Here is a 16,568-nt window from a genome sequence, read left to right on the forward strand (position 1 = left end):
AAAGCTCGACCGAAGACAGTCTTTGTCACGCCCGACGGCTTGTACAAGTTTAATGTCATGCCATTTGGACTGTGTAATGCGCCTGCGACCTTCAAGCGCATGATGGTTACCATTCTGCGCAACTTGAAATGGCACATGTGCTTGTGCTACCTCGACGACGTCGTCGTTTTCTCTCCGTACTTCTGCACGCATCTCCAGCGTCTGCGGCATGTTTTGACGCATTTGAGCATCGCCGGCCTCCAACTTAATCTGAAGTGCCGATTTGCAGCACAGCAGCTGAAAATCCTAGGCTACATTGTGTCCATGGATGGAATCCTGCCCGATCCGGCCAAGCTTCGGGCCATGGCCGAATTTCCCAAACCTACGTCCGTCAAAGAACTGCGTAGTTTCGTTGGGCTGTGTTCATAATTTCGACGCTTCGTATGAAACTTTGCCACCATCATATCACCACTGACGAAGCTCTTTGGAAGTAACGGACCTCTAAATTCGTGGTCGTCCAAGTGCGACGACGCGTTCGCAAAGCTCCATCGTTTGTTGACTTCACCTCCCATACTACTCCACTACGACCCTGCAGCCCCAACGGAGGTACACACGGACGCCAGTGATGTAGGCCTCGGCGCTGTACTTGCGTAGTGCAAACCAGGGTTCCCCGAACATGTCGTGGCATATGCAAGTCATACGCTTACTAGAGCCGAGACCAATTACAGCGTCACGGAAAAAGAGCGCCTGGCGATCATCTGGGCCCTTGCAAAGTTCCGACCTTATTTGTATAGCCGCCCATTTGATGTTGTCACCGACCATTATGCACTATGCTGGCTGTCGTCATTGAAGGATCCCTCAGGCCTAGAGTTACTGTATATGCTACCTTTAGGTAGCAGAGTTGCGCATAGGTCCGCCATCTTGCCCGCCGTGGCATCCACGCTAAGCAGGAAAGCCACCTCTCTGGAATGTAGGAGCCGATGTGGATGCTGCTGTTGCTGTTGTCCTCTCGGCCCAGCAGCTCCGTGCACCTTCTCGTTCGTTCATAAAGCGTCGCTGGCGCAATGACTTTCGATTCGAAAAAAAAAAAACAATGGAAAGCTCGGAGAAACAATAATTTGAGATGGAACAGGTGGAGATGGAACACTATCGCAAGTAATACTTTTGTTTTAAATGGCAATTAGAGAAAGTGCGACGGTCATGATTCTGGACCAAATAAATTCAGCCTAATTATTTGTTTCGCGTAGTTTTTGATGCAGCTCTTCAAAATATTAAGTGGATAGCTCGAGAAAACAAGTGCTAAAATTATCACGGTGTTTTACAAATAGCGCAAGCTAACGTGAATTTCGCGTACGTCTAGGTAGATGTGGCATATAATAAACACTCGGTCATGCTTCAAACGTTTATGCCGCACAGTGCTCGGAATTAATCATGCTGTTTTGATAGACCTGTAAGGTTCATATTCACACACATCGCCTCCTTCACACAGTCACGCGCGCATATTTTTACTGTTTTGTCCCGTTCGATTTTTAATCAGCCTTTCACCAGTGAGAGAGAAGCGATATATATCATGTTCGTTATCGCGGCTTCTGACGTCTCGTGCGCAGCAGCCACTTGAGACGGCGAGGGACGACGGAGACAAGCCTTGCCACATGGAATCGAGAAGGAGGCCTTTACGTGCTCTTGTTGGTTCGTGCAGTGGGGAGCGCAGCATCCTGTCATTGTCGCAACTTCGCAACACTGAGTCCGGGCGTTGCGCCGCGCAGACGTTCGCAAAAACGGACAGCAGAAGACACCACCACAACAACGACAAACAATCCGAACTCAGCTGGACCGTCTTGCGCTTCGCCGGACGGCTTCATTTGGCTTGATACAGCGGTGGTGGCCGAATGGTGGCGCGAGCGGCAAGTTCTATCAGAGGCGCAACTCTGCTACCTAAAGGTAGCATATACAGTAACTCTACTCAGGCCGTCTCGCTCGCTGGGCATTTCGCTTGCAAGGCTACGACATCCGCGTGCTGTACCGCAACAGACACCAGCATGCTGACGCCAATGCCCTCTCGCGCTCCCCCTTGCCTGACGACAGTGCCCCCTGCTCAGTATCTTACATTGCTGTTTCTTCCATCGATGTTCACACCATTGCCACCGAACAGCTCAAGGATAAATGGATCGCCTCGCTGATAGACTTGCGCACTGATCCATCGGCAACACCATCCACTCGCGCGTTGTGCCGTCAAGCCCACCATTTCGCCATTCGTGATGACCTACTGCACCGACGCAATTACAACGCCGACAGCCGCCAGCGGTTACTAGTAATACCCCGCAGTCTGCGTTCTGACATATGCGAATTGTTCCACGCTGATCCGCAGTGTGCGCACTCTGGGGTATCGAAAACTTACCACCTCATTCGCCAGCGGTACATTTGGCGAGGGATATACCGCTACGTGCAGAAGTTCGTTCGCTCGTGCCCAGATTGCCAACGCCGAAAACGTGCAACGCACGTGTCGCCAGCAGGTCTACAACCATTACCTTGCCCTAACCATTCATTTGGGCACGTGGGCATCGATTTGTATCTACCACTTCCTCTGACGTCAGCTGGTAACCACTGGGCCATCGTTGCTGTTGACCATCTCACGCGATACACCAAAACTGCCGTCCTTCCAGCGGCTACAGCGCGCGATGTTGCCTCATTCCTGCTACACCGATTCATACTGCGTCACGGCCCACCCTAGGAGCTTCTCAGCGATTGAGGCCGTGTCTTCTTGCTGGAAGTCGTCGAAGCCATTCTCAAAGAGTGTCATGCTGTTCACTGCAAAACTACTGCCTACCACCTGCAGACGAATGGCCTAACCGAACGCTTGAACCGCACGCTCGGCGACATGCTCTCAATGTAAGTTGCCGCCGATCACACCAATTGGGATGCCATTCTGCCCTTCATCACCTACGCCTATAACACCGCCCCTCAGAGCACTACTGGTTTTTCACCCTTCTTATTGTATGGAAGGCACCCTTCGCACACCGTCAATACGATACTTCCATAAAAGCTGGATCCATCTGAGTGTGCACCTATTTCTGACACAGCCATGCTTGCTGAAGAGTGTTGCGAGCTTGCGAAGACCTTTACAATGCATGAAAAAGAGCAGCAGAAGAGCATTCGCAAGGGCACCACCACTTCTGAGCCCACGTTCCTCCCTGGAGCTCTCGTATGGCTCTCGGTCCCTGCCACTGCAACTAGCCTCTCATCAATACTACAGCTGAAATACGAAGGCCCATACCATGTCATCGAGTGCACATCCCCGGTCAACTACCTGATCGAACCCATCGAACCATCTTCGGACATGTGCCGTTGTCCACGTGGAGTGCCTCCAGGCTTAGTATGATGCTCTCACAGTGACAAGCTGTTAGGTCGCTGGGCGGCTCCCTTTTTGTACCCAGAGTAATTGAAGCGAAGCCTTGGAACTGAGTAATGGGTTGCGCTCTCCAGCTCCTTTTAGTGGGTTGTCCTCTTTGGCTCCTCCTCTTGGGCTCCTCCTGAAAGAGCACCGCTCGTGCTGAGAGTCCGTGCTTTGACTTGACTGGTCACCATTGCGTATTGTCACTGAGTGCCGTCAATTAAACGCCTTAACAGTATCTTTGCCCAGTCCTGGCTCACGCTTTGACTACTCCCATTGCCTGTTCTCTTGGAGTCGGTCATTTCGAAAAGGGTTGACCATCATAGTCACACAGCAGCTATGTGTTTTATTATCCTGAGTGAAAAACATTATATTGTACATACAAAAATGTGCTTGCTCACACGTGTGTAAAGCAAGACAGTGTCAGCAGGCACAGTGGGGGGCCGAGGGGCGGCGGCTGCCCCTTATTCATCAAACAGCGCATGCTTCATACCTTTACTCAGCAGACTCTGTCCCGCCATTAATTAGATTGTAGGGTTATTGCCACGTAGGCTTCTGAAGATAATGGCGGCCCCGATGTTGCATTTACTTTTGTTTACTTCTCACCTTTAGCCCCTTAAAGCTGGCGGCCAAAGGCAGGCTGTTGGGAGAAACGAGTCGTTGCTTCATTTCCATTTTTGCATCCATTGCGAAGCTTGTTGTCTTTGGACTCGACTATCTGGGGTGGGTTGCGGCATAACACTTGGCCATGGAGAATTTAGGTTTAGTTGAGCTGGTGTCTAAAGAAAAAATATCATAGCACCTGCTATTGCTAATGAATGGCATGGGCAAGGCAGAATGAAAGATGGTGCTTTTGCTCTTTGTCCTTGCTGTGTTTTAGCTTTGTGTTTTTGTGTTACTTAATATGCAGTAGTACATAAGAAGTGGAATTGTTCGAGGGGCTCGTTTCTTTGTTAGACGCTACCAATGAACACCAATAGACAATTAAGCCAAGGAAGACATAGGGGACATTGTTGTTTTTAACTGTAGTATAATGATAGGGACTTGAATTGAAAGGAATGTAAGGGCCCCTCCAACACTCTTTTTGAAACGCCTACATCGCTGCCCGACTGCATAAACACATAGTGGTGCCTCGTTCAGGACTATTGCAGGTGCAAATGATGAAGAAGAGCAAAGGCCTATGATTGGATAAATGTAATGCTACAAGTGACGCGGCATTGCATCAAAAAAGAGATTACTATTGGGTGTTTGTTTCTCTTTTGCATGCTTTTCACTGAATCCCAATAGACCAATGCTCTTAGAACTTTTTCAGATGGAAAACTACCCCCACGAAAAAGTGACCCCATTTCTCTGTGTCTACTCGTGATGTGGAGTGCCGGGCAAACAATGCACCGAACACCACCACGCTGCGAGAAATGTGCAGGGGATGCTCCACGCGCCATTGTGTTTCAAACTGAAGAACAAAATATGTAAGAGCGTTGAAATAGATGCCGTGTGCAAAATAAAGATCGCTAAAACTACAAAGCATGATAGAGGCATTCTGCCTTGTTTTCGCACGTGCGGTTCCCTCTTTGAGGCACTACGCTGTTGTTGTCGCAACAGGGTCATCAGTGCGTTAAATAGAACAGGCAAAATGTCACCAGCTTCCCCTACTCGGAGCTTTCAGCTCATTCCATTGGTGGTGCCTTGCAACGTCAGTGGCAAGTGAAATGTGGTAAAGTGACCGCTCGAAGTGAGTTTTGAGGGTAGGCGTCCTTTTTATTGTATTTTGAATTTCCCAGGCTGAATAACTTTGTACTGCGTGCCCCTATCGCTGCAGTTCTTGCTGCACTTATCTGTTCACCCTTCAGTCTATGCACCCGCAAGAAAAAAGTAACACAATGAGGTCTTAAATAGGGGGCCTCTTTAAAGTGGATAAAATCGCCTTTGTGTCTACAAAGAAACGAGCCCCTCGGACAATTCCCTTCTTCGCGCTTTCGTAGCAAGGGCTTCGTCCGGGCAGACTCAATGCCTTAGATAGCATGTGTGAGTTTATTGGTCCGCTACCACTCTCATGAAAAGATGACATGCCACGTGGCGTCCTCTGGCAAAAAGAGTGTTCCACATTTGCCGCCTTGGCTAAAAGTGGCGCTGGCTAACCACTCCAGGGATTAAACACACGCATAATATCCAACAAAGTGGATGATAGCTCAAGGGGTAGAGCATTGGACCGACAGAAAGGGCAATTTTTCGTCCCACTCCTTTCAGTATAGGCCATAATCATTACACCTACAGTTAAAAACAACAAATAATGTCCCCTATATCTTCCTGTTGGTTTCATTTGTGTTGTAAATAAAGAACCCCAGAATTTACAATTTATTCATAGAAGGAGTCGTGCACATGTGTTGAATACAAGAGGTCTTGCCACAGGGACGACTTGCGTTACCACGGTGCGCCTGCATGCGGTGCAAGGTGAGCTGTGCTGCAAGCTGTGTCAGCAGCAGTTCCGCACCCTGGTTGATTTCAAGGGCACTGCGACAGCCATGGCCCCAAGCCGTTGCAGAAGCCGCCTCGCCGCAATCCCCCATGCTCTCGTGCGGTGCCTGCGGGAAGCTGTTTCGCTCGCAGGTCAGGTGAAACTCTGTCCAGGTGTCTCCATTTCATAACTTGGCAAGTGATGCTGTGAAAGCTGCCAAGTAGGATCAGGCTGATTTGGCCAATTTTGGGCATGTTGAAGCGAATCAAGGAATGTAGACTTTGTGCCTGTTTTCTACCCTTCATACAATCTTAGCACTGTTCACTTTTCTGCCATGTAAGTAGTTGCACCCACAGAAGTCTCACACTCTGCACGTATTGCAGTGCAGCTGCTTCTCTTATTATCTGGGATGCTTTTTGTGATGTACTCAGCCTCTACATGTACAATCACATCAAACTGCATATTATTTGTGCACCTTCAGTATGTATGCGCCTTCATCCTGCTAGTTACTATGTTTTGAAATGAACGAGTGGTGAACGGCGGGCTAGTTGAACATATCTTAGAGAAGGGATTAACAACGGCCAAACGTGATGACGAATGCTGGGATGAGGACGGACACTATCTGTCAACTGATTACTTATTGAAAGAAAGATATATATGTGCATGCAAAAAAAAAACAGCATAAAAAAGCGAACAATAATCAGTAGGCAATCAACACCCACCTCATCTTTGCGTTGCTTGGTCCTGTTGTGATCCCTGTTAATCCCTTCTCTAAAATTATGTTTTTTGTGTGAGCACATATGATCAGCTTGATCTCCAGGCTAACTAAGCGCAGGTCTTGCGGAATTCATTCTCATCAGCTTCACTGCAATTTAAATGAAATTTTCCTGTTGTAAATAATGTAACAGTTATTGCAGAAGAGGTTATCTCAGCAGCACTCTCTCACTCCTTTAGTTCATTAAACTATTTCTCCTTGTTTGTCATTTGTGATGTCACCACCATCTTCCATTCCTGTACACGTTCGGGCTTACCATGCCATTTCCTCCACTAAGAATACATTTTTTTGGCGTTATAGATTGCACTAGTTTGCTAATCATCCATAGCTGTTCTCTCTCTACTATCCTTTTGAAAGAATGGCTGGTGGTCAGAAGTGATCTGAAGCTCTCCACTATAGCGTGAAGCACAAGCCCCTGCCTTGTCCAGATGTCATACCCATCAGTTGAGCATTCCCAAAATAGACATTGCCAAGTTCTACACTCAAACCTCATTTTAACAAAGTCACATCTGCCACGAAAATAATTTTGTTATATCCGAAAATTCGTTATAAACGTTTATTCGTAACACTTTCTATGACAAGACTATTCTTCATTTACTTCGTTATAACCTATAATTCGTTATATCCGTGTTCGTTATATCGGGTTTGAGTGTGTATGAAGTAAGCAATGTTAGAATTGAATATTATGCAATTGTACAACTGCTGTTCCAGTTTTGGAATTACATCATCATGGTTGCTGAATGACATTGATTGATCAGTTCAATGACATGCGCAGGCCTGGCTGGAGCGCACATAGAGCAGCGGCACGGTGGTGACGACGGGACAGTGTCGAGAGTGCTCCTGCTTCGCAAGATAGGGGACCCCCAACGCTGCAGTGCTGTGCCTGCGCACGCACCTTCACTTCAGCGTCCGCTTTACAGTCACATGAGCGGTCACATTTGAAGGGCAGCCAGGCAGCTTGGGCGAGCATGCCTGTTCCCTGTGTGACCGGTCCTTCAGCAGCTACCGGGTCTGCGCATGCATCAGCGCAAGCACATCGGCTGCCAGCAGACTGGCCGGGGAGGTGCGACCACTGAGCCAGTGATTGAGGTGATTGTTTGATGCCCTGTCGAATACGTAGACCTTGTTGCAGGAAGGACAGGTGCACTAAACTTCGCAGGTGTTTTGAGGACACGCAGATCATGGCTGTGGTAACTACATTCATTGCTCGTTTTAAGCAGAGTGAATCTGGATATGGATGCAAACTATGGTGGTGGAGCATTACATTTTCTTGAAGTCACATAGCAGCTTCCGTTTACAAGTTTGAATGGGCACATCATTCAAGTTAAAATGTAGTTTCCTAATATTAATGAGAACTAACAGACATTAATGCCACGGAAATATAGGGGATGTTATTTGTAGTAATTAGGATTTAATGTGAAGAAAGTAAAGTGGATGAAAAGATAACTTGCCGCCAGCAGGGAACGAACACCTGTGACCTTCGAATAACACATCCGATGCTCTACCACTGAGCTACAGCGGCGGTCATCCTCCCGTCCACTTTATAGGGTATATATGTGCATTTAAACCTAGAAGTGTTAGCGCCGTTCGCCGCCATGGCTGCAATCAGCGTGCAGGAGACTCCAAGTGCGAAAGAGATGCACGACTGAACGACAAAGACAGAGAGGCGAAACATGCTGGAGACACCAAGTGCAAAAAAGATGCAAGACTGACAAATACACTGAGGCGAAATACACTGAGGTGAAATGTGAGCACTAAAGAGATGCCAGACTTAACGGCAAAGACACAGATGCAAAACATGCTGCAGATGTCAAGCGCAAAAGCGATGGCAGGCTGAACGGCAAAGACACAGAGGCGAAACATGCTGGAGACACCAAGTGCAAGAAAGATGCAAGACTAAATGACAAGTACACTGAGGCGAAATGTGAGCACTAAAGAGATGCCAGACTTAACGGCAATGACACAGATGCAAAACATGCTGGAGATGCCAAGCACAAAGGCAATGCCAGGCTGAACGGCAAAGACACAGAGGTGAAACATGCTGGAGACACCAAGTGCAAAAAAGATGCAAGACTGAATGACAATACACTGAGGCAAAATACACTGAGGCGAAATGTGAGCACTAAAGAGACGCCAGACTTAACGGCAAAGACACAGATGCAAAACATGCTGGAGATGCCAAGCGCAAAGGCAATGCCAGGCTGAACGGCAAAGACACAGAGGCGAAACATGCTGGAGACACCAAGTGCAAGAAGGATGCAAGACTGAATGACAAATACACTGAGGCGAAATGTGAGCACTAAAGAGATGCCAGACTTAATGGCAATGACACAGATGCAAAACATGCTGGAGATGCCAAGCACAAAGGCAATGCCAGGCTGAACGGCAAAGACACAGAGGTGAAACATGCTGGAGACCCAAGTGCAAAAAAGATGCAAGACTGAATGGCAAATACACTGAGGCGAAATGTGAGCACTAAAGAGATGCCAGACTTAACGGCAAAGACACAGATGCAAAACATGCTGGAGATGCCAAGCGCAAAGGCGATGCCAGGCTGAACGACAAAGACACTGAGGCCACTGAAAACGGCAAAGCACAGACAAAAAGATGCGCAGATGCCATGACGACGCACTAAGACGACACAGGTTGGTCTTGATCTGCCCTCATGATCTGCTCTCATGGAGTTGAATGACGCTGTAATTTTTTCCATTAAGTTTTCACGCTTGTAACTATGTTACAGAAATTAGGGATGGGCGAATAGTAAATTGAGGTTCGAAGCAAATCCGAAAGCGATAGTGATTTGTCGAATAATTTCGTATCGAATACCGTATTTACTTAATTAACGCGAGTTTTTTTTCAAAATCTCTGAAGTGATTTGGGGGTCTGCGTTTTTAATCGAAGCACCTCAAATCGTGCCTTAGCGGTGCCGCCCACTGGTTCCTTAAAATGGCTACGACAGACCTATAGTCGGGTACAACTTAGAAAAAAGCGGCATTTGCACCTCAAAGGCGGATGCACACGCGCTTCCACCAATGGGCGCGCGCTCTAGACTGACGTCACGAGCCGGACGGCCGGTGCCTCCGCTCAAGAGAAGAAGCGGACTATTTCTTTGCCGCGGAGGCAATCGGCTGCCGCGCTTCGATCATATGGGCGGGGCCTTCCTTTTTTCTAAAGTTGTACCCGACTATAGTGATCTTCAACCTTGTGCTGGCAATATATGCACGCTGGCAACATCGAATCCAATCCAATCCAGTCCTATCGTTCGCGACGTGTTTGGCGGGCGGTTCATTTCCTTTGTGCTTCCGCGACTTCGGCTCGAGCAAATGGCAGCGCGACGAGTTCAGTACGATGCCCGCTTTAAAAGAAGTGCAATATATGGTTGAGGAAACGGGAACTCGCGCGGCTTGACGGCTAGATGTGGCAGATCTAAGAAAGAGGTTGGATGGACACTCTGCTTATGCTTGACTGGGTCAAGACTGTGTGGTGCCGACGGCAGGTGCGCTCCTCCACCCCGCCTCCATCCTAGTTCTCGAATCATTTCGCGGTCACCTGACGCCCGAAGTGAAGAAGCTGATGTGGGAAACTCAGACGCAGCTCGCTGTTATTCCCGGAGGTATGACGTCCGTGCTGCAGCCATTAGACGTCTGCCTGAACAAAACATTTAGGATAGAATGCGCCAGCTGTATGGAGAATGGATGCGAGAAGATCGGGCTTTGACACCTACGGGTAGGATAAAGCGACCTAGCGCCGCAAGATTGCCGAGTGGGTGTCCGCCTTTGTACGGCCTGCCGCACGACATGATAGTCGCGCGTTTAAAAAGTGCTGTATATCGAACTATATGAATGGCACGGAGGGACCTCATCTGGGAGGAAGAAAGTGACAAGAGGGCTCGGCCACTGGCGATGATGGCGATGAAAGCGACGAATGAACAAAACTCACTTTATATTAGAAAACTGGGGTGTCTTTGCCACTACCATGTGCAGCAAATAAAGGTACTTTTTTCCCCCCGCTTTACTCGCGTTACATTCGTGTCCTTTTTTTTTTTTTTTCAGCACTGAAAAGTCACCCCTCGCATTACAATCGTGGTCGCGTTACATTCGAGTAAATACGGTAGTTCGAATAGTTCTCACCACATATTATTAAGAAAAATGAGCATTTTCATCATGACCCTTGCACAATATTTTTAAGAATTGGAACTAGGTATGAGTGAATGTCACTTTTTTGGTTTGAAATGAAGTGGAAGAAACCTTGAATAGTATGAAAATTTGAATAGCAGTAGGGTGCAAGTTATAAGTGGTACAATACGTTACAATTTAAAAATGACTATACTTAGCGCATATAAGCCCATATAACACGTTTTTAAACTTAAAAAAAGAAAAATATGTACATTTAACCTTGAAGTGTGGCGTCGCGGCAGGGCAGATTTCTCTTGGATGGGTGGTTTCACTGCACAGCAACCAGACGCTGCAGTGAAACTATCTTTACAGGAAGTTGTGTGGTCAACTAATACATATATTCGTTCATTTCGAATACTTCAAAATTTCAAATAATCTAAATTCGTATCGAAGCGAATTCGAAACTTTAATATTCATTCGAATATTCGAAACGCCCGAATATTGCCCATCCCTACAGAAAATGCATCTTATCTAGGTATCTTGAGTGGAAAGCAGGCACTCCTGCAAAACGGCAATGGAGCCACATGCGCCTCCTAATGACAACATAGTGTGTGGCACCAGTCGCCATGCCAGCAGTGGATTTACCCTCTTTCATTATCGCTGTCGATGCATTGATGAAATTTCGGCCATTCCAAGCAGTCTAGTTCCAGGTCACGCTGCCTATGTCGTCATTACCCGTCACGGCGTTCAAGTGGTAATGTGCTCGACGGCTGACTTGCAGGTCGTGGGATCGAATCCCGGCTGTGGCGGTCGCATTTCCGATGGAGGCAAAAACGCTACAGACCTACGTAGTTAGATTAGGTGCATGTAAAAGAACCTTAGGTGGTCGAAATTTCCGGAGCCCTCCATTACGGCGTTTCTCATAATCGTATCCTGGTTTTGGGACGTTAAACTCCAACAATTATTGTTACCTGTGTTGTCATTGAGCAATGTGTTGCAAGAACTGTTTTTATTGTGTCACATCTGGCATGACTGTTGACAGACAGTGACGGCAGCACCATTTGACACCAGCATAGCACCTACTACTCCCATGGATGGAGAGACGGTCTTCTCGGATGCGGCCATGGTGCCCCTGCAGTCAGTCGGGGATGAGGGTGGCGACAGCAGCACTGAAGGAGCTGCAGTTACGACCGATGTTGAAATGGCAACAGAGGACAGCAGTAACAAGGGTAAGAGCAGCTAAGCAGCTGTGCACATTTTACTCTGCAACATAGTTATGATGTAGCATTCTGTTCACTTCGCTTTTTCGTCATCTTCACCATTATAAACCTAGGATTTAATGTAGGGGTGTGAAGTATTCGAACTTCCGGAAAATAAGTACAGTCGACGTCCGATTTCCCGGACCCTCAAGGGACCGCGAAAACGTCCGGAAAATCGGGCAGTCCAGAAAAACGAATGCACGTGAAAACGCACCTTTTTGGTAGGTATTTTCGCTGAGGAGAGGGTCACAGTCGGAATACAAGATTCCCATAGCAATTCAGCCAATGCATCGTTTAGGTGGCTCTGAAAAGAGCGTGTATAAAAAAAAAAAATACGTGGCCGGCACTACCTCATAGGTCAGCACTTGGGCGCAAAGTCGCTTATTTTCTTTTGCACGGTCTGCTTGCCCGCGATTATGTCTGCCTCAATTTCAGTCAACGTCATGTTGCCGCTGTACACCAATGCAGTGCTCGCGTCAACCGAGCTCGTTGGCTGTGTAGGAGTGGCTCTTCGTTCTCGGTGTCGGAGTCATCGGAACCTCCGTAACTTGATGAATGATTTCGTCATCGGTCAACTCCGCACATAGCTCGAGGTCTTTGTCAGCATCGGCGAAGCCCTCAAGGGTTATGTCGGCTGGATGCCGCCAGCGCGCAGCCGCCACATGCCGCCAGCGCGCAGATCGTCGAAGGCAACGTCCGCGGATGGCAGTTCGTCATCGTGAGCCTACGAGGTGGCTTTGTGCGCTTCGAAGGCGCGGACGAAGACGAAGGAGCAGTCGGTGCCATTGCTGTAAACGGCGAATCCGCTCCACGAAAAGCGCAGCACGAAACAGCTAGGAACTCGGCGGATGCTGAAGGGCGGGAAACGTGATCACTGAAGGTAGCGCGCAGCAGCAAACGATCAACCGCAGACACGACCGCAGAGCTGACAAAACAACACGTGAACGAACACAGTGAGGTTTGGCTTGGCTAAGCTACGGCTGGCAACGGATTGACATGTGCGGTTTCGAGGTTACGGCAGCCGCGGCCCGGTGCGGTGGTGCTGCTGGCCACGCTGGCCACACCTGCGATGCGAGTGTGGTGGGTTCAAGGATATGAAAATGAAAACAACCAAAATGGCGGTGTCGGTGGTGACTTTGGGTCGGCGGTTAACAGTAAAAAGTCCGGGAAATCGGATGGCGAAGGCTATAAGCGTCCGGATTTCGGACTTTTTATACATTGACTCTACGGGGAACTTGACGGTGCCACAGATGAGTCCGGGAAATCAGGCATGTCCGGAATTTCGGGCGTCCGGGAAATCGGACGTCGACTGTAGTCATCGTCCGATTTTTCCTACTTTCTAGGGGCCATGAAATCGTCCGAAAAATCAGGCTGTCTGAAAAAGCGAATTCACGCTTTTTTATTCTGCTCAAGCGATTCAGTCATCACAGCCATGTCCGAAAAGCTTTATTGCCTCCCAGTGCACTTATCAGGCATTTTGGTGCGCGCCCAGGCTTTCTGTGAATACATACATTCGGTACCTGTCCGCGAACCCCAACTTAACTATGTGCCAACCGCCAATTGCAAATTTACGTCTCGTGATGAGCACCGCCGATACCAGGAAAGCACGGAATAGATTACGGCTTTTTTGCACGGAGGGTTTGGAAAGGATGACGCGGAACACTAAGACTGTGGTGGAAGAGCGGAAGAATCGTCCAGCTTTCCCCGATGCGTGTAGACGTGTAAACGATGCACACAAGCATCGCCGAATCTCCGCCGATACACAGCATTTGCTGCCGCATAAAGCTGATCATTCCTAGTTGTGTGTAACACATCGCGAACCAAGCTGACGCCGTCACTGCCGGGGTTGCTGCTGTACCGTACGCATGCGTTTGCTGCTGATAGCGTCGTTCTGATAGGCATAGTTATGACATGGCCACTCCATCCTGATCGCTGACTGGCGTGGCTGGCGAGCTGCTTTCATTCGTGAAGGCAACGCATCTGTGCGGCGCGTTCCGGTTATACGCATACGACTGTGCTAGGCCACATACACTACTCATCAGTTAGCTGAAGATGCTTATCATAAGGAGCAGGCGTGTTTGCCGCCTGCCGCTACCACCCCTCCGTGCATTTCCGGGCTTATCCGTAAAGACATCGCTGCACTGCACCATGACAGTGGCCCTTTCAGATTTTTGATATGCTTCACCCCATCACACTCTGGCATTGTGGCAAAGCTGTCACTCGAACTCTGCTACGGCCGCAAACAGATTGACTCACGAAAGCGCTGGTTTGAACCTATGAGATGATAGATGCGGCAGAGGTGAGGTCTTTAATTAATGCCGTTTCGGACCTAAAATTTGGGCAGAAAGTCTGAAAAATCGGATGTCGAAGAGTTTCAGTGCCCGAAATTCAGATGTTCTCATACATTGACATCTGTGGGATAGATTAAAAACTCCGGACTTGATGGAAGCACGCCCTTGTCTACCACATCAGTTGGGCCTCCACAGAAGTTGAAGGAGGAGGAGAGGTTGAGGAAATAGCGTCTTTTCCTGTCGCATGTAAAGTGTTGCGCCACCCACATTGGTTGCACAAATCATCTAAATAAATACAATTCGGCCTCTACATTGCCTCATTCTTGATAGGACTACTAGTGAATACCCACCCCTCCAGTGCTTCACCAACCTACCCAAAAGAAACGCTTCATGTCACTATCTCATAACAATATGCTTAGGGATCCTCGCATCTTTTTTCTGTAATTTCGCTTTGAAGTATTAAAAAAAATATTCAACAACTATTTGTAAAATATTCGATTCGCACTCACATTTTAATATTCAAATTCGCTTTGCACTCAATTTTTCTATTCGCACAGCTCTAGTTTAAAGTTCATTGCCAGCCTTCGAAAAGCCCCATCACAACCTCCATCCTTCAGCTGCACTTTATTTGTATGTACTAAAATGATGGAACTGCCTTGTCGTATTATGCAATGTCGATAGCACTACAGTTAAACCTGGATATAACGAAATTGACAAATTTCCACACACTTGTTACAAGGCGCACTCGCGAGCACAGGCGCTGTGGTTACAGAGCGGCTGAATCCTGGCCACACATTTCGATGGAGGCAAAATGCTAGAGGCACGTGTACAGTGCGACATCAGTGCACGTTAAAGGACCCCAGGTGCTCAAAATTATCTGGAGCCCTCTAATACAGCATCTCTCATAGCCCCGAGTCATTTTTGGACATTAAACCCCATAAATCAAGCCAAATTGACGGTGTTGGAATAACGCGTCTGCAATGCAAAGATATACAGAGATAAAGTGTAGATAAAATGCACAGAAATACCCGATAAAGTGTATGGGAGGACGGCCACCACCGTAGCTTAATTGGTAGAGCTTCAGACGTGTTGTTTGACGCTTGCAGCTTCAGTCCCTGTCGGCGGCAAGTTGTTTTTTTGTCCACTTTAATTTCTTCACATTTGTGTCATAACTACTACAAATAATGTCCTTGGCTTTGGTTGTCAGTTGGTGGTCATTAAACTTCATGCTGGTATGTTGCTCTTTCATAGCCATGAACCGGCACCAACTTCTCCAGTGCTGTTGATGAGTTCTGGCTTATATTTTGAAGGATAAATGTCCTGAATAAAAGGAAAGATATGCCCTCTTGTTTGCACAGCGATGGAGCACGCGTGCCCCCTGTGCGGCAAGACGTTTGAGCGTGCCCTGAAACGAGACCACCACGTGGTGCGCAAGCACACCAAGGCGTACCCGCTGCAGTGCACCATGTGCCGCCGGGGGTTCATGTTCCGCAAGAACCTCGACCGCCACTTCCAGGATGCACACAGCAGTAAGTCAGCATGAAAACCACAATAACAGTTCTTCTATTTCATACTTTCTCTATTTATCACAATAATAAATCCTTGTTACAAAACAAATGTACCATACTTTGCAAAGAAGGTAGTTGCAAGCATCTGTTTGGGCGAACAACAGTAATGCACAGGCACAAGGGCTCCACACAGAGGGAGATTATAGAGGCCTTCCATATCGGGAGGGAGGGGCCAAGTTGCATTAGTCATCCATCTATTAATCTGCAGGAGGGCGAGGTAGCCTTTCTAGAATGACATGTCAGATAATCGTGCTGAGTGCTAGCTTTTGTAATCTTTTTATGTCGACTCAGTGGGTTTTATCTGGTCTAACTGCATTTTAAAAATGCTTTTTCCTGAATAAAGAAGTCAGAAGCACGTTGTTCTGTGTCCATCTTTTCTTGTGTGCCTTGTTATTTGCAGCCCCTTTTCATCATGTACCATACTTTATCATGTATAACCCACCCTTGCATATAACGCGTACCCCCAGCTACGGAAAAATAAAAACCAAAGAAAGAAAGATAGACACCTTCATTTCATTACGGTGAATTAATTCTGTGAAACCAACTTCCACACCAAAATTCACGTATAACGCACACCCCAATTTTAGCTCCGAAATTTCTGTACATATTGGTTGGGTTATACGCAAGAAAATACAGTATACTACTAGAACCTCTGTTAATACATTGTGGAAAAAAACACAAAGAAAAAACATACTATCCATGAAAATTTAATATCAGATGTCCCTAAAAAATGTC

General features: G+C 47.6%; 1 protein-coding gene across 1 annotated transcript in view; it reads left to right on the forward strand.

Annotated features, from left to right (window-relative positions):
- Positions 1–16,568, forward strand: part of LOC119391883 (zinc finger protein 791) — a 137,017-nt gene that overhangs the window by 66,196 nt on the left and 54,253 nt on the right. The window contains exons 13-17 of the mRNA XM_037659534.2: positions 5,780–5,821; positions 5,878–5,977; positions 7,600–7,689; positions 11,758–11,944; positions 15,624–15,794. Coding sequence (XP_037515462.1) covers positions 5,780–5,821; positions 5,878–5,977; positions 7,600–7,689; positions 11,758–11,944; positions 15,624–15,794 — 590 coding nt within the window. The remainder of the gene's footprint in view (positions 1–5,779; positions 5,822–5,877; positions 5,978–7,599; positions 7,690–11,757; positions 11,945–15,623; positions 15,795–16,568) is intronic.

This window comes from Rhipicephalus sanguineus, chromosome 4, assembly GCF_013339695.2.
Source record: "Rhipicephalus sanguineus isolate Rsan-2018 chromosome 4, BIME_Rsan_1.4, whole genome shotgun sequence".
Taxonomy (NCBI): Eukaryota; Metazoa; Arthropoda; class Arachnida; order Ixodida; family Ixodidae; genus Rhipicephalus; species Rhipicephalus sanguineus.